The sequence below is a fragment of the Macaca fascicularis genome, chromosome 16 (assembly GCF_037993035.2).
Source record: "Macaca fascicularis isolate 582-1 chromosome 16, T2T-MFA8v1.1".
NCBI classification, from domain to species: Eukaryota; Metazoa; Chordata; class Mammalia; order Primates; family Cercopithecidae; genus Macaca; species Macaca fascicularis.
Genome location: NC_088390.1, coordinates 87,436,815 through 87,453,887, shown reverse-complemented (window position 1 = coordinate 87,453,887; position 17,073 = coordinate 87,436,815). Strand labels below are relative to the sequence as shown.

The following is a 17,073-nucleotide window of genomic DNA, read 5'->3' as shown; positions in this document are numbered from 1 at the left end:
CCTCGAATGTGAACCTGTCATTTCACAGACGAGAACGTGGACGCCACTCTTAACACATATGAAGCAAAGGTAGGCACGTCAGCCTCCTACACAATTAGTCTTCTCTCTCCGCGGTTACATAAGATGATGGATTATCCGTCCACCCATCCAGCCTGCCCGCGCTTCGACCTCCCACCTTAGGCCCCAGCATCGGCGCCGGGCAGGAGTTGTGGAAAGGGAAAGCCTGTTGAGAAGGAAGTGCCCGAGGCTCGCGCAACCGCGCCTGGAAAAGCCCCACGGTGCCAGCGCGCCAGCCGCGGCCTTCAGGCAGCCCCCACGCCGTCCCGGCGCCGCAGCCCCTGGGCCCGCCGCCCCCGCCGCCCCCGCCGCCCCGGCCCCGCCCGGGTGTGCTACGACCCGGACAGGTCCGAGGGCTCCCGGGGCCCGGAGCGCGGCTCCGTTCCTGCCGACGCCAAGTCAGGCGCGCGGAGAGGAGCGCGGGGCCGAGAAGGGCCGTCGGGGCGGGGAGTGCTCCCTGGGCCTGGGGACGGGCCAGGCCGCGGCGGGCATGGGGTGGGGGCGGCCGGGAGGGGGCGACCACCTGTGAGCTGCCGGCGCCGGGCTCACCACCCCCGCAGCCCGGGGCCTGGGTGGCTGCGCCGGGAAGACCCCCGAAGTCCTAGCCTCCTGGCCCCGCGCGCGGCCCCAGGGCCGCCCTGGTCGGTCGGGCTTGGGCGCGCGGGCGGCGCGGGACCCGGGCGCACCCGGAGTAGGCTCAGCTTGGCGCCGGCGGGGCTCACCTTGTAGACATTTTCCGTGAGCCGGTGCATCTCCTCTGAGCGAGTCAGCGACATGGTCCTGGGTCCCGGCGGCACCACAGACCGGAGCGGGGGCGCGAGCGGCGGCGGCGGCGGCAGCAGCAGCAGCAGAAGCAGCAACACGAAGAGGAAAGCTTACCCGAACCACAGAGCCCGTTGTCCGGCGGCGGCCACTTTTATAGCCGCCTGAGGCCCCGCCCTGCGGCAGTCCCCGCCCCTGCGTCCCGCCCCCGTCGCTCCCGCATCACCGCCCCCGACTACCCGCCCCCGCCCAGCGCTGCCGCTGCTAGGCAACCACCAGGCCCCGCCCCCGCACCGCCCTTTCCATTGGTGGGTTCCGGAGACGGGGGAGGGGGGCGGGATCGCAGGCGGGGCCTGGTGGCCGACTCCAGGCAGCGATTGGTCGGTGGCGGCGTCGATCCTGGGGGAGAAGGGGGAGGTGCGGCGCGCGCTGGGGCCCAGGGAGCAGCCTGAGGGGGGCCCGGCAACAGCCGGGCTGGGGGCGGGGAAGCGGGGGCGGGGTGGCGCAGGAAGAAGGAGCAGAAGGTGCGGGGAGGAGAGCGGGGGGCGCCGGCGGCGAGCGCGCGTGGAGGCGGCACTTCGCGAAGTGGCACTTCGGGGCGGGCGGCTGGCCCGCCGGGTCACGGCCTGGCGCTGCGGGGAGGGGACCCGAGCGGCTCGGACGCAGGACGCCGCGGGCCGGGTTTACAGGTGGGAGAGGCCCCGACCCCACCGCTTCGCCGGTAAGCCCGCCGGGCGGGCGGCGACCCCCCGGCCGGCCTTTCGGGGCAGAGAGGAGAACCCTGGGGGAGGGGGGTGCTGCAGGAGGACCCTGGAGAGAGCTCGGCCCTGGAGTGGAGGACGACTTGGAGAAGCAGGATTTCGGGGGAGCATCATGAGGAGAGGAGTTGGAGGGAGGATCCTGCAGAAGGTGAACTCTGGGGAGGACCCTAGACAGGCAGACAGCGCTTGGGGACTTGGGCCTGGGATTCTGGAGAGGGGAGGACTCTAGGGGAGGAGGGTTGGGGAAGAGGATCTTAGGGGAGGGCCGTGGGAAGGAGGATCTGGAGAGGGGATAAGGGAGTTTCCCATTGGAAGTCCTCGGGACAGGGCGACCCTTAGGGAAGGGGAGGACCCTCGTGCTGGCAGAAGATTCTCGTTGGAGGCAGTTTACTTGGGGGAAGGGGTCTCTGGGGAAGGCAGGGTCGAGGGCAGTAGGAAACGGGGGCCCCGGAGGACTCTCTAGAGGTGGAAAACCCTGGGGGGTGGCGGAACCTCGTAGGAGGAATAGGGGAGTCGGAGCTGCCTCCAGTTTTTAGGAAGGGTCCTGCTTAAGGTTCGTCCCAAGGGGAGATTCTGCGGGGGAAGCTGGCCGAGTTAGCACGTAGGTCTCCCAGTACAATTCCTTTGGAGAAATATTTACATAAATTAGGCTAACGTAGAGGAATTATTTGCTTTACATGTAAAACACCAGATCTGAGCGCTTCCCTTTAATGAAACCTCACACTCTCCCAGCCTCCCATCCCTGGAAAATCAGTCACTCATTCATTCCTTCAACGAGTCAGGCCCCTGGGGGAGACCCAGCTATGTTGGCTGGCCGGCAGACCCCCAGACATCGGCAGGGGCTAGTGCACGGGCTCATGCGGATGGAAAGACCAGGGAAGTAAGATTCAGGAAGCGTTGCCTCCCTCCCACCACAGCCCCGCGCCTCCTCTCCTCCAGCTGAATTTCCTTCCAGCTCTGGCCCTGGCTGCTTCCTTTTTCTTTATTGTCTCCAGTGTTTGGGGGAAGATCCCTGTATATTTATTTTCTAGGATTCTTTTGGTGGCAAATGACAGAAAGCTCGCTCAAACTGGCCCTAACAAATTTACCTGAAGGTAGGAGCATGTCCACTGACCCTGAGCCCCTTCTGTCTAGGCCAGCTTCCTGCTGTGCTCTCTGCACCCACCGACCTCACACGCAGCCCTAGAACTGACGTCCACTGGCCTGAACTGGGTCTGGGGCCAACACGGAGCAGGTGGGGGTAGAGCAGCCCTGCTTGCCTGGAGGAAAGTTGAATGGCTGGAACCAAGATGACAGATGGAGGCTGGCAGGCAAACACGGGAGGTCTCCTCACTCCAAGAGGGGAGTCAGCCTGGGGACAGTTCTTCTCCAGGCCCTGCTGCTCCTATCAGCTGCAACACAGCAGAGGTAGGCCCCTCCGGAAAAGCTCCCACGGTCCTGGGTCCCGCTCCAACTTCTAGAAGCTCCCAGCGTTACTTCCTGGGCAGGCCTGCTCATCATCGCGCTACTCCTGTCCAAGGGGATAGTCACGTTCACATTCGGTGACCGACTCAGAGCCCAGCCTGCTTTCCAGGTGGCCAGTGGCTCAGCAGTCTCAGTGCCTGGGCCTGCTCCCTCCACCTGGCAGCTGGGCAAGCGGCTGAATGCGGGCCGGAGGCCTTCCCTGAGAAGAGGGTTATCAGAACACCTGCCATACATGGAGGTGACCAGCTCAGCGCCTGAGAAGACGCACCGCAGCTGATGACAGGCGCAGAGCAGGACGTGGTGAGGTCCTCATACGTAGGAATGGAGAATAAGGGCAAGGAACTCGGTGCCCGCCTGGCATCTGCCCTGCACCAGTGGTCTCCAGGAAGGTCTCCACCGAGGATGTTCCCCGGGCACTCCGTGCTTGCCTTCACCAGCGTCCTGTGAGGCCTTTTGCACTGATGCGGAAGCCTTTCTAAAGGGTGTAGGGGGCTGGGGGGTTGAGTACCAAAGGTTCCAGGAAGAGACAGGCCAGGCTTATGGGCTGGGCATCCAGAGATCGCCCTGACGCCAGCTCCAGGTGGAGTTAGGAGGGCACTCTTGTCCCGACGCATTTTATTTTGGAGGTGTTCACAGACCACCGCCTCTTCCTGTTCCCCTCGACTCTGAGAGTGTGGTGGGGTAGCTGTGGAACCTGACTGCTTGCCTGAAGGTTGGGGAGCGTGGCTAGAAACTGTGGCCCAGACCTGGGATCTCACCCACGCCTCTACGAGACGTCCCGAACTCATCCCATGGACTGAGCGGGGAGGCTTCGCCCTGTCCGCCTCCTCCCAGGAAGGAAGAGCGGAAGAGGTGTCGCCAGCCGCCGAGACTGCCAGCCACCACCCCCTCCCAGATGCTCTGTCCCCACCCAGACCAGGGTCACCTTCTTCCCGCACTGGGGGTGGGGTGGGGTAGGTTTCGCAAATCCAGACTGGGGGGTGGGGGTGGGAGCAGGTTTCTGTAAATGAGCAGCTCATCCAGAGTCACTGAGAAGGAGGCAGACGGAGCCAGTACCCAGCAGGTCTCCTCTCGTGAGCGTCAGCCCTCGCCTGGGCGGGCCAGGGGATCCTCGGCACCCCAGCTCTGAGCCAGGGGTCTGCAGCCAGGGCACCAGCGATGGGCCCTCATGCACACAGGGTGCCGAGTGGGGCCGGAGGCAGGAGTGACTTCAGACAAGAACCTGATGCCACAGCGGGCGACGCGGACCGTGGGTCAGCCAGCACCATGGACCGCTGGGGAGAGGAGGGCTGGAGGCAGAGAGTGGAAGTGTGCAGCCTTCATCAGCTTATTTTTAGTTGAGTTATGTAAGTGGCTTCATCTCAACGTCACATGGGGGGGGTCTCAGATTTAATTACAGGATGACAGCCTTTGCTTTTCAAGCAAGCTGTTCTCCTGGCAAGCCAGGCGAAGGATTGAGGAGTTTTGCTAAGCAGAAGGAGCCCTTTCCGAGGTGACCACCTAGCAAAACTTGAACCCGCTTTCACTTCCGTCTCCCTCTTCCTGACCAGCCTCAGCCGGCCTCGGCTGAATGTGGCCTGAGAGTAGCCACTTGTGCGCAATCATGGGGACATTTTATGCCTGTCAAGGGAGCTTCCTCTCTCCTCTTCCTCTCCCTCCCACCCTCTGCCTGGCAGCTTTGCCTTCTCTCCAAGAGAAGGGTCCACCCAATCAGAACTCCTCTTCCTTCATTTCATTCCTGGATTAAAGCACTTGTAATCAGTAACCAGAAAGTTCCAGAGCGGGAGAGACCGGAAGGCACTGGAGTGCTGTTGGACAGGCGTCTGGGGCAGAGCCAGGAGGCTGTTCTCTCCCCGCCTGCCCTTGCTTGCTTCCCACTCCGTGCCAGGTGCTGTGGGAGTGGCTGGGCCTGGCTAGGGTCGGCGGGTGAAGCTGTCGGCATGGTGTCCGGAGCACCATTTCTTTGCTTCCTGGATGGGCTGGACGGGCTCCCGGGTTCTTCACCAATGGCAGTAGGGGGTGGGCAGTGCCGAGGGGACATCATCTGGCATAGGCGGGCCCGGGTGCCACTGTGCTAGATGACTGGTTGCTGGGGACAGGTGTCACAGCCTCTCTGAGCCCCTGCTTAGTGGAGGGCAGAGCGTTGTTGGGAGGAGTTCAGGCATAAAGCAACATAAATAGTGCAGAGAATCATCAACAACTGGATGGGACATTCTGAAGAGCTCCCAACGCGACACAGATGGTCACTCCAGAGGCTGACATTTAAAAGGAAGGGGCCCGGCCAGGAGCAGTGGCTCACGCCTGTAATCCCAGCACTTTGGGAGGCTGAGGCAGGTGGATCAACTGGGGTCAGGAGTTCGAAACCAGCCTGGCCAACATGGTGAAACCGCATCTCTGCTAAAAATACAAAAAGGCGTGGTGGTGGGCAGCTGTAATCCCAGCTACTTGGGAGGCTGAGGTAGGAGGATCACTTGAACCCGGGAAGTGGAGGTTGCAGTGAGCCGAGATTGTGCCACTGCACGCCAGCCTGGGCGACAAGAGCAAAATTTCATCTCTAAATAAAGTAAGAGGTGCAGGGAGGGGCCCCAGCTCGTGCCCCTTCTGTGTGGGTTGCACATGGTGACTTCCTTCCAGAGACCACAGTGTGGGAAGTAGGCAAGGCATCTCCACAGTGCAGAGCCCGACCCACTGTCTCAGCCCAGAGGTCAAGGCTGGCACCACCACTGAGAGGTCACGCGGGCAGATGCGACGGGGGTGCCTCCCCACTGGGCTCTTCCTCCCAGACCCATAACCCTTGTCTTAGCATCAGAAAAACACCAGTAGACCGGGCACGGTGGCTCACACCTGTGATCGCAGCACTTTGGGAGGCCGGGGGGGGGGGGATTGTTCAAGACCAGTCTGGGCAAAGTAGTAAGACCCCATCTCTACAAAAAAAAATTTTTTTAATTAGCTGGGCGTGATGGCACATGCATGTGGTCCTAGCTACTCTGGAGGCTGAGGTGGGAGGATCACTTGAGCCCAGGAGGTCAAGGCTGCAGTAAGCCATAATCACACCACTGCACTCCAGCCTTGGTGACAAAGCAAGACCCTGTCTCAAAAAAAGAAAAACATCAGGCAAATTCCAACAGGGGGACACTCTACAAAAAACCAGCTCTCCTCAAAACTGCCCAAGTCATCAAAACTGAGGAAAGTGGGCCGGGCGCAGTGGCTCACGCCTGTAATCCCAGCACTCTGGGAGGCCAAGGCGGGCAGATCACGAGGTCAGGAGTTTGAGATCAGCCTAGCCAACATGGTGAAATACCACCTCTGAAAATACCAAAATTAGCTGGGCATGGTGGCAGGCACCTGTAGTCCCAGCTACTCAGGAGGCTGAGGCAGGAGAATCGCTTGAACCTAGGAGGCAGGGGTTGCAGTGAGCCGAGATGGCGCCACAGCACTCCAGCCTGGGTGACAGAGTGAGACTCCGTCTCAAAACAAAACAAAAAAAATACAACCAAGCAAAGTCTGAGAAACTGTCACAGCCTAGAGGAACCTGAAGATAGCTGATCCCTAAATGTCATGTGGGATCCTAGATGGGGTCCTGGGAGAAAAAGAAAACGCTGGAGGGAAACTGAGGAAATATGAGTGAAGTATGGGTTTTAGTTAATAATAACGTAGCAGCATCGAGTCATTGATCGTCATCAGCGCATGGACTGATGCAAGATGTCACCAAAGAGAAAACTGGGCTGGGTGGTGGGGGTATCTTTGTAACCACTGCATGAATGTAAAACATGCTAGAGTTAAGGTTGTCATGGGAGTGGGCAGTGACCTTGCACAAGCCTCCAGTTTGGCCTGCAGGGGTCCGAGCCTGTGCCTCACCCTGGAATCTCGTCCTGGCCCCCAGGTCCCCACTCTCCACTGTGGGGTCAGTGGATGGAGCAGTTGCCCCTGTTGTCTGGTGCTGCTGGTCACGGAGAGCCCCGGGGGCCAGCACCGTGTGGACTGGCCCCTTATCCTGAGGACAGGCATGTGGGCCCGCACCCCTCCCCCCGTCTGTGGCTGCAGCTGGACTGCCCACAGTGGAGCTGAGGCCATGAGGCACGAGGGTCCAGCAGGCGGCTCAGCCCTTCTGCCACCCCAGACGTGGCTCTCGCCTGGCCTCCTTGGCAGATGGTGCCTTGGGTTTGGTGCCCACAACCCAGCGTGGCTCACGGCTGTCCTGCAGCCACAGTGTTGGCCAGACTTCTGGCCTTAGCCAGGGAGGTGCACTGCTGCCTGTCCAGGCATTTGATGTCCCCTCTCTCCTCTTGCAGAGAGTACGTGGCCCGTGACGGGGAGGAAGTTCTGGAGGATGGGCTGAGACCACTGTCTGCAAGGCAGGGAGACCGTGCCTGCTCTTAGCTCCACACCAACAGAGGAGTGTGGGCATGGCCTCTAGGGCCCTTCCTGACCCTGTGTTGCCGTGGTCCAGCCTCAGCCTTCAAAGCGAGGCAGCCTAGAGAGTTCCACAGAGCTTCCCTACAGACCGGGCCAGAAGGGCCGGAGGGGCTGCCTCCTGAGGGTGGTGGGGACAGAGGAGATGTGGCCTCCCTCCAGAGCCTGCCCTGGTGGGGGTGGGCGGGGAGAGGTTCCCCAGCAACAAGCCCCCTTATATAATCCAGCGCACATCGCGTGGCGTGACTCCAGGTGCCTGTGGGAGGCAGCGCGGGGGTGAGCACCGGGGCGCAAGTGAGTCTCAGAGTTTCGCTCCGTACTCCTCCCGCCTTGTTATATGTCAGCGTCATCCGGAGCCTGCCAGCCTGGTCACCCACTTGCTTATTAGAATACATTAGCTGACAATGTGGATTTAAATAACTCGGGCAGGTGAAAGCCTGAAGCTCACCCAGCATAGCTGGGCTCTCCTGCACCGGCCCAGGTGAGGCTGGGGTCTGGGGCTGGAGGAAGGACGTATGTGGCGCAGGGATGAACTGGCCGAGCTGGCTGCTTCAGCCATGCGTCCGGAGCTGGGCAGGTTGGAGGGGGAGGAGGGACACGGGCACCCACGACGCAGCACCACCCCGGGCAGGGGTGGGAGCCCGCCCCGGTCCTGGGCCCATTCGCCATCTTCTGAACCCAGCATGGGGGAATGGCCAGTGACTGGGTGAGCAGGAAGAAGGCACTGAGCAGCCAGGTGAGGGGCAGGTGCACGAGCCCCTCACCTGGGCCCTCTGGGCACTGGGGGCCGTTCTCAGGCTCAACCGCCCTGAGCAAAGATGAAGACGAACTTTGCTTCACGCTCAGTATAATTAGTCTTCATTTACCGCCTGAAATGTTGTCTTTGTTTTCTTATCACTCTGCCTCTTAAATGACTTAAATTGCCTTGAAAGTAATCTGAAAGGTATTTCTGGAGGGAGCAGAGGGAATCTGTTCTTCAGAATCTGAAATTGGAGGACACCTGGAAAACAAGACCTCAGTGTGTTCCCGCAGGTCCCTGCAGACGGGAGACAGGAGAGCTGTACCTGCGGGTGCCGCTTCGCATGCCGTCAGGGAGGGCCCAGACGTTTCCATGCTGCTCGGCGCGGCGCAGATGGCTTCCCTGCCCGGGGCTGGCTGCTTCTAATTTCAGCTGCTGGAGGCTCCGGGCTCTCACTCTCGCTCGCGCTCTCTCTCTCTTTTATTCCATGTTTATTTAAAGCCAGATTTTGAAATGTTGTCTTGGGCCCTAAAATCTCACTTTGTATCTTCTTGCAGCAGATCCTATAAAACCCCACTTAGGTGCCTAGAGGGTGGGGGACTTTGAGGACAGAGTTTCTCCTGCTCACTGCCTAACACTGTGTCCGTAACCACATTCCGATGATTGGTCAGTGTTTTCCCAGTGGAGCAGCCCAGTGTCACGTCCACCCAGACGGAATACAGACGAGCCGGGTGGACGTCATGAATCCAGATCAACGAGCGACAGCATGGCCTTCCCAGTGATATGCAGGAAGCACGCCTGCCCCGGTGCTTGGAGTTGAACTTAGGCAGGGGAGTCTGGGGCTGCCTGCCGTCTCCTGTCTGGGGTGGTGATGCAGTGTGGCCTCTCCTGAGTGGTCCAGACGTGTCCCCCCGGAGGTGGAACAGGGACAGCGTCAGGTGCCCTGGTGCCTCCCCCTTCCCAGCTCTTCCTGGCACTCTGCTTCCTTCTCCTCACCTGAGAGCCACACGCTATTCTCGTCCATCTAGACACCAAGGACGTCTGTAAGGGGTCTTCCACCTTAGACCCTAATAGGGGAAGTGCAGCGCAGCTTTCTGGCCGCTCTGACCTGACAGGGCTGCTCCAATGGGGAGGCATGGCCACTTGCACAGATGTTCACTTGCACAGCGTCAGACCACATAGCAGTTGGGGTCCTTTGCCCACTGGCAGTGGGAGCCCACAGTCAGCCTGTGTGCGTGGTAGGTGCTCCGGGAATGTGAGGTCCCTTTCTCTTTGATGAGACGTGACTACTCCCATGTCCCTCTATGACTCGCCTCAGAATGTGCTAGAAGAGCTTTGATGAAAGCGGGATGTCTTGATGAACCGGACAGGGTGAAGGCAAAACTGGCCGAGGGGCCAGGCTGGATGTGTAGGGGGGTAGACACCTGCAGGAATGGAGTTTTCCTAAATAGGTGCTCCTGGAGCCAGAAGTGCTAAGGAAGGAAGGATCTCCCGGGCTTGTCATGCGCAGAGCCGCAGTGCCCCAGCCTAGCCCAGCCACAGAGCCACGCAGCTGCCTCTGGCTAGGGGCTAGGAGACGGGCAGGGCAGGACACAGCCGGGGGCAGTTGCCCCAGGGCTGGCTGGAGATGGCGGCCCTGGCCAAGCCGGTCTCCAGCCAACTTAATACCAGAGCTACCAGGGCCTGGAGAAGGGGTGGCTGCGTTTCTAGTGAGAGCCAAGCAGTTTTCCAAAGCGCGCCGCAAGCTACTGCCAGGGCCTTTATGTTCCAAAGATGTGAGGAGCGTGTCTCAGTGGCTTCGCCGGCACACTTGGCCAGAAAGTAACATGATTTCGAGAAAAAAATGATCTGAGTGTTAAGCTTGAGAATATCATTTCCCCCAGCAAGTTCTTTTTCTTCTCACAAAGTTGGAAGACACAGAAATCTCTGCAGAGGTTCATGGAAAACTTTAGCTGTTTCCTAGCTGCCCAGATGAAAAGAATATTCCATCCACTTGGGGAAAACAATTATTCTAAACAGATTCAGGTGGCATTTTACCCCCAGTCCAACTGGTTCCATGTGACCTTTGCAGGCACAGCTCCAAAGCCTAGAGACAAGGCTGGTGTGAAAAGTTGGCTGCTGATCCCTGGAGTCTGCTGCTAATTCTCACCCAGATTTTGAGATTTTCTCTGCGGCTGCAGAAGCCAACAGAGTCCTTTGTGCGGCCTCAGGACTCAGCTTTCAGAGGCCCTGGAGCCAATGGTGTTGGATTCAGCTGTGATTCTTCATTCTTTGGCTCCAGGGAAAACCTTGATTCTGCACAGGATTGCAAAAGCTGAGGCACTCCAGCTAGGACACGGCGTCATTGGAGTGCCCTGATGCATTCCAAGGGAAGTTGAGTTGGTGATTTCCAAGTGGTTTTGGGCAGGGCAGGGTCTCCAAAAGGCTGGAGGTGCTGGAGGAGAGGCTGACTTAGGTTTGCTGGAAGGGGCCCTGCCCTTGTGCGTCAAGCCTGGGAGATTGGACTTGGGACTCAGATGCATTTGGAGTTTGTTTTTGTTTTTGGTCTTTTTCTTTTTTTTGAGACAGAGTCTCGCTCTGTCGCCCAGGCTAGAGTGCAGTGGCACGATCTCGGCTCACTGCAACCTCCATCTCCCGGGTTCCAATGATTCTCCTGCCTCAGCCTCCTGAGTAGCTGGGACTACAGGCGCCCACAACCGCGCCCGGCTAATTTTTTTGTATTTTTAGTAGAGACAGGGTTTCACCGTGTTAGCCAGGATGGTCTCATCTCCTCACCTTGTGATTCGCCTGCCTCGGCCTCCCAAAGTGCTGGGATTACAGGCGTGAGCCACCTCGCCCGGCCAGAGTTGTTTGTTTTGAGACAGGCTCGCGCTCTATCGCTCAGGCTAAAGGGCAGTGATGGGCTCTTGGATCACTGCAGCCTTGAACTCTTGGGCTTAAGGGATCTTCCCACCTCAGCCTCCTGAGTAGTTGGGACTACAGATGCACACCACCATGCCTGGCTAGTTTTTGTGTTTTTTGTAGAGATGGGGTCTCGCTATGTTGCCCAGCTGGTCTTGAACTCCTGAACCTAAGTGATCTGCCTGCTTTGGCCTCCCATCATGCTGGGATTAGAGGCATGAGCCACTGTGTTGGCTGCATTTGGGTTTTATATATTTTTATTTATTTATTTATTTTGAGACAGTCTTGCTCTGTCGCCCAGGCTGGAATGCAGTGGCACGATCTTGGCTCACTGCAACCTTTGCCTCCCAGGTTCAAGCGATTCCTCTGCCTCGGCCTCCCAAGTAGCTGGGATTACAGGCGCCCGTCACCACACCTGGCTAATTTTTGTATTTTTAGTAGAGGAGGCGTTTCACCATGTTGGCCTGGCTGGTCTTGAACTCCTGACCCCAGGCAATCTGCCCAACTCGGCCTCCCAAAGTGCTGGGATTACAGGCATGAGCCACCGCGCCCGGCCGCATTTGGATTTTATAAGCTTTGCTCTGCCGGAGAAGTGGTCCCTGGCGTCACAGCCCCCTCGCCTGATGAGGTTGGAGGGCTCCTTAGGCCCCGACCACTCTGCTCCAGCCAGGGCGGGTGCAGGGCTGGGAGGGCGAGCCACGAACTTGACATCGGTGACCTTCACTGCCACCTGGTGGACAGCCTGGGAGTGGTAGCCTGTGGGCTGGGCGGGCGGAAGGGGTGCAGTGTCCGGGACGAAGGCGGCTGAGCATCATGGAGACCAGCACAGAGGCCACAGCGAGTGGGAGGGGGGTGTGACATCAGGGACAAGGGAGAGGTCACAGACTCGGACAGTGGCCGTCTTGTGCTGGCCCCTGCATCTGGGTGGTTGGCAGGTGGAGCACCAAGATACAGGGTTGATAGGCCTAGGCTGGAATCCTGGACTGTCTCTGATCCCGGCAAAGTCACAGAAGCTTATCTTGTCCTGCCCCTGGTCTTTGGAAGGGAGGAATAACACCCTCCTCCTGGGCTGGCGCGGGGAGGAGAAGCTCCCGCGTGTGAAACAGCTCCACCACCAAGCGCCTGCAGACCAGCGGTGTGTTGCACCTGGAACCTGCCGAGGGAACGTGTGGGGAAGGTGTGGCCACCCTGCCAGGCGAGGCTCCACAGGAAATTCGCTCCTTATGATGTGCGTTTCAAAGGGCCCTAGGACATCTTTTTCTTAAATTGAGGTAAAATTCACGTAACATAAAATTACCCATTTTAAAGTGTTCTGTTCAGGCCAGTGTGGTGGCGTTCAGCACATTCATGATGGGCGGTGGCAACTCCACCTTGCTCCAAAACATTTTTTGAGACAGAGTCTCACTCTGTTGCCCAGGCTGGAGTGCAGTGGCGTGATCTCGACTCCCTGCAACCTCTGCCTCCCGGGTTCAAGCGATTCTCCCACCTCAGTAGCTGATCCCAAGTAGCTGGGATTACAGGTGCCCGTCATTATGTCTGGCTAATTTTTGTATTTTTAGTAGACACAGGGTTTCGCCATGTCGGTCAGGCTGGTCTTGAACTCCTGACCTCAGGTGATCCACCCGCCTCAGCCTCCCAAAGTTCTGGAATTACAGACATGAGCCACTGTGCCTGGCCCCCAAAACATTTTCATCACCCTAAAAGGAAACCCCAGCCACTGACAACCACTGGCTCTTCCCCCACCCCGGTGGCCCCTTGCCAGCCCCCGGTGGCCCCTCCTCTGCCCCGGTGGCCCCTCGCCAGCCCCTAGTGGCGCCTCCTCTGCCCTGGTGGCCGCTCCCCTGCATCTGTCCTTGGGCACTGGCCCATTCTGGGCATTTCATGGGACTGGAACCATCCAGTGCGTGGCTTCTTGCACTGAGCGTGACGTCCTTGGGTTCACCCACACTGTGGCCTGTGTCAGGACTGCCTGCCTGTCGATGACTGGGTAGCTCTCTATCAGAGGGGTGTTTGACGTTTGGTTTCTCAGTTTGGCAGTGGATGGATACTTGGGTCTGTACCTGGAAGTGGAGTTGCTGGTTCTTATGGAAATTCCACGTTTAGCTTTTTGGGGAACTGCCACACTGGTTTCCACAGTAGCTGCAGCATTTTACCTCCGCCAGCCGGGCATGAGGGTACAGTTCCTCGCAGCCTCACCACACTGGTTTTCTGTGTTTTGTTTTTGTTTTTTTAATTCTAGCCATCCTGAAGGTGTGAGGCAGATCTCCTGGGGGTTTGTTTGTTTGTTTGTTTGTTTGTTTTTGAGACAGAGTCTCGCTCTGTCCCAGGCTGGAGTGCAGTGCCGCGATCTCGGCTCACGGCAACCTCTGCCTCCTGGGTTCAAGTGATTCTCATGCCTCAGCTTCCAGAGCAGCTGGGATTATAGGTGCCCACACCATGCCAACTAATTTTTGTATTTTTAGTAGAGACAGGGTTTCACCATGTTGGCCAGGCTGGTCTTGAACTCCTGACCTCAGGTGATCCACCCACCTTGGCCTCCCAAAGTGCTGGGAATACAGGCGTGAGCCACCGCGCCCAGCCTCCTGGTGGTTTTGATCTGCATTTCCTGGTGGTGATGGTGTTGAGCTCTTCTGTGCGCCGCCTTTTTCAAAGAAGCCGGAATTCTCCCCGGAATGTCAATGTCCCCATTCCGTTTCCATTGGGGAAGTGAGCCTGGAGGACGCCGTGGAGTCCACACCCTACACCTGGCTTCCCCTTGGAGGTTTTTGGCCAAAATCTCAGCTCCTTCAGCTACATGGGGCCTCCCTGGACCCAACTCAGGGGCACCTTTTGGCCCAAGGGGAGTTTCAGAAGCAGCGAGGACAGACACAGGTTGGCGGCATCTGCAGGTGGTTGGAGGGGGTGGTGAAATGAGGTTGCCGAGCTGCCAGGCACCCAGGCTATGTCTGTAGGGAGGCCCCACAGTCCCTGCACCCCCTCGACTGCCCAGTGCTCTCTGTGGAGAAACATGACAGACGCGGTTGGATAGAGTACAGTGGATGGACGTCCCCACCTGCTCCCTGCAGACGCTTTGGGTGGAAGCCCAGACTGTCCATGGCTGCCAGGCAGACCATGCTGAGGGATGGTGGCCAGGAGCCAGGGAGCCGGCCCACTCCTGCCCGAGTGACACCCCACAGGTCACAGGACAAATGCCAGGGGCCTCATGGTATAGAAAGGGACACGGAGGCCTGGAGCACTGAGGGACTTTCCCAAGGCCACGCGGCCGGGCACGGGGAAACTGGGCCTTCCCAGCGCCTCCAAGTTCTCTTCCTGGCCGGAGGCAGCTTCACCCAACAGGCCTGGCAGTCCAGAGTCTGAGACTTCAGTAGTAATGGGGTTTGTTGGCAGGAAACTGGGAGATGAGTAGGTTTCCGGAAAGGCTGGAGAGAACCTGAGAGCTGAAGGGAAACACCGGACCCAGCCTGGCCCAAGGACCAGCCCTTAGTCCAACCGCCGGCCCTGTGCTGGCTGTGGTGCAGCCGCCTCTGCCCCTGGGTGTGGCAGTGACAACTTCCTGCCCGCCCCCCAAATGCAGCTCTCAGTGCTGCCCGCTGCTCCCAACGTGAGGCCCAGCCCCATATGCAGAGTAAACACCTCCAGGGGCATCTCCACCAAACCTCTACGAAGACCACCTCCCACAGCAGGGGCGAGCTGGAACCCCCTGAGCTGATCTCCTGGGGCCTCCCCCGGCCCCTTTAACCAAGCACTGTGGAGCCCAGGCTATCCTGTCCATGACCGCACTGCAGACAGGTGTCCGAGTGTCCGCGAGCACACACTGCTTTCAGGTGATGTCTTTAAACTTTGGAACTCCTAGATGAGCTCGCCCCTCTCAGTAAGCCCCAGGCCTCCTAAGGCCATTTCTCAACGGGAGCCGTGGCCCTGGCATAGGTAGGGTGGAGCTTGACACTCTCCCATGTGGACTCAGATGGCTCCCATATGTGTATTTCTCTCTTTTTTTTGGAGACAGGGTCTTGCTTGTTCTGTCACCCAAGCATGATCTGGGCTCACTGCAGCCTCAACCTCCGGGGCTCAAGCAATCCTCTCGCCTAAGCTTTCTGAGTAGCTGAGACTGCAGGCGTGCACCACCATGCCCAACTAATTTTTTAAAAAGTTTTTTTAGAGATAGGTTTTTGCTGTGTTGCCCAGACCGGTCTTAAATTACTGGGCTCAAGCGATCTTTCTGCCTTGGCCTCCCAAAGTGCTGGGATTTCAGGCATGAGCCACTGTGCCCAGCCCCAAATGTGTATTGCCCAGACCTCTTTGCTAACCACCAGATCTATGGCTCTAACCACCTACCTGACAGTCCCCAAGCAGACCCCCTGCCAGGTCCCAGCCTCGGACCATGGTCCCTCCATATCCCCGCGCATACCGCTGGGAACCTTGGTGTCTCACCCTTTCTGTTTCCTCTTCCTTCACTCTCCTCCCCCGACCCCCTGCCTAGTCCCCATGTCTTGTCAACTTTGAGCTCCCGAATCTTGGGTGACAACAGCAGCTTCACTTACTGGGTGATTCTCAGCATGATAATTGGAACTCGGCCTGACTCACCCAGGATTAAACCTCTGCCTGCTGCCTTGTGCTGAGACCTGCCGTGGCAGGAAAAGTTGGGGTTTGCAGAGATTCTTAAATGTGTTGTGTTATGTAGATTCCAGTTCTCAGTTGAAAAATCTCCATCTTTTAATCTTTCTCCCTTGCTTTCTCCATCTGAACAAAAACACGGCGCTCACAGAGAGTTCGGGGGTTCTCTGCTGCGACTTCCACTCTCTGGCTGAGTGTGCGTCCATTTCCATGGGCTATTTTTTCCTGTTGATTTTAGGCGCTGTGGTCTCTGATTGCTGGATGTCATGCACTGAAGCCTGGAGGCTCCAGATCCCGGGTCAGCAAATTGCAGCGGGGGGCGGCCGCCTGCTTTTGGGAGTGCAGCTTATTGAAACGCAGCCATGCCCGTTTGTTTACAGATATTCCGTGCTTGCGCGTGCCCTACAGCAGCACAGTTCAGTAGGCAGAAGCCACTTCTACTACCCGGCTAAGAAAACATGGGCAGATCCTGCTCTGGATGACGCTGTGTTCCAGCCTGCAGAGCGGGTCCCCCATTTCTTCGGTAAGGAGACCCCCTCGCTCCAATCAGGGACTGAGCTGAGCTGAGGACGAGCTACCCTTTGGGTGAGCCTGTCTCTGGGTTGCTTGTCTCTAGGAACTAATCCTCCAGGAAATTAACAGACAGCTGCTGTTGGAAACTGGAGCCCTCCCCTTCCTCAGCCCTGAGCGAGGTAAACAATTCTGCTCTGCCTTCCGGAGGTTTCAAATTAGCTCTTCGACCAGCATCTTCACACAGCTTCCAGTCCTGCCACAGTCTTGAAGAAGAGATCAGCTTTCAAGTCTTCATTCTTGTCAAGATTAGATGCCCCTCGAATCTCCCATGTGTCATTAATCCCAGACGAACAAGCACTCGGGAACTGCGGGCTGCAGATGGTCCGCTTATCCTGCAAAACGCTCCTCTTTTGGGGCTTAACCCCTTTAGTCTTTGTTGCTTCTGCAGCTCTCTGATGCCATTAAAGAGATGATTTTTATATTTTTGCCTGGCCTTTCTAGTTCTTAGTGGGAGCCTTGATCTGCTGCACTCCATCCTACTTGGAAGTAGAAGTCTGTTTTCTCATGTTTAAAATGTTAATTTCAGGTCACGCACAGTGGCTTATGCGTGTAATCCTCGCACTTTAGGAGGCCAAAGTGGGAGGATCACTTGTAAGCTCAGTTCCAGGTGAGCCTAGGAAACATAGGGAGACCTCATCTTAAAGAAAAAAAAAATGGCACGCACCGAGCATGGTGGTGCGTGCCTGTAGTCTCACTTACTTGGGAGGCCAGGGCAGGAGGATCACTTGAGTCCAGGAGTTTGAGGTTACCGTGAGTATGGTTGCATGACTGCACTCTGGCCTGGGCAAC

At 58.1% G+C, this 17,073-nt stretch overlaps 2 protein-coding genes across 7 annotated transcripts in view; one reads left to right on the top strand and one right to left on the bottom strand.

The window, feature by feature from the left end:
* The window catches only part of BAIAP2 (BAR/IMD domain containing adaptor protein 2), a 78,067-nt gene extending 77,122 nt beyond the window's left edge, over window positions 1-945 (bottom strand). For all 6 annotated transcript variants that reach the window (XR_012426323.1, XR_010582160.2, XM_045375656.3 and 3 more), the window contains exon 1: window positions 780-945. Coding sequence is in view for 4 of the 6 variants with exons in the window: in XM_045375656.3 (XP_045231591.1) it covers window positions 780-833 (54 nt within the window). In the remaining 2 variants the exon portion in view is untranslated. The remainder of the gene's footprint in view (window positions 1-779) is intronic.
* Window positions 832-16,703, top strand: LOC102117307 (uncharacterized). Its single transcript, XM_065532211.2, has 5 exons — window positions 832-955; window positions 1,073-1,540; window positions 15,950-16,009; window positions 16,092-16,234; window positions 16,328-16,703. Exons 1-4 carry the CDS (start codon window positions 832-834, stop codon window positions 16,133-16,135), a joined length of 696 nt encoding a protein of 231 aa, XP_065388283.1. The 3' UTR covers window positions 16,136-16,234; window positions 16,328-16,703.
* The last annotated feature ends 370 nt before the right edge of the window (window positions 16,704-17,073 follow it).

Excerpts from the sequence above, each read along its gene's own strand:
- LOC102117307 (XM_065532211.2), top strand. The coding sequence starts at position 832 with ATGGTCCTGGGTCCCGGCGGCACCACAGACCGGAGCGGGGGCGCGAGC. Across the intron at positions 1,541-15,949 it reads CCGACCCCACCGCTTCGCCG|GCGCTGTGGTCTCTGATTGC; the intron begins GTAAGCCCGCCG and ends TGTTGATTTTAG. Across the intron at positions 16,010-16,091 it reads CTGGAGGCTCCAGATCCCGG|ATATTCCGTGCTTGCGCGTG; the intron begins GTCAGCAAATTG and ends GTTTGTTTACAG.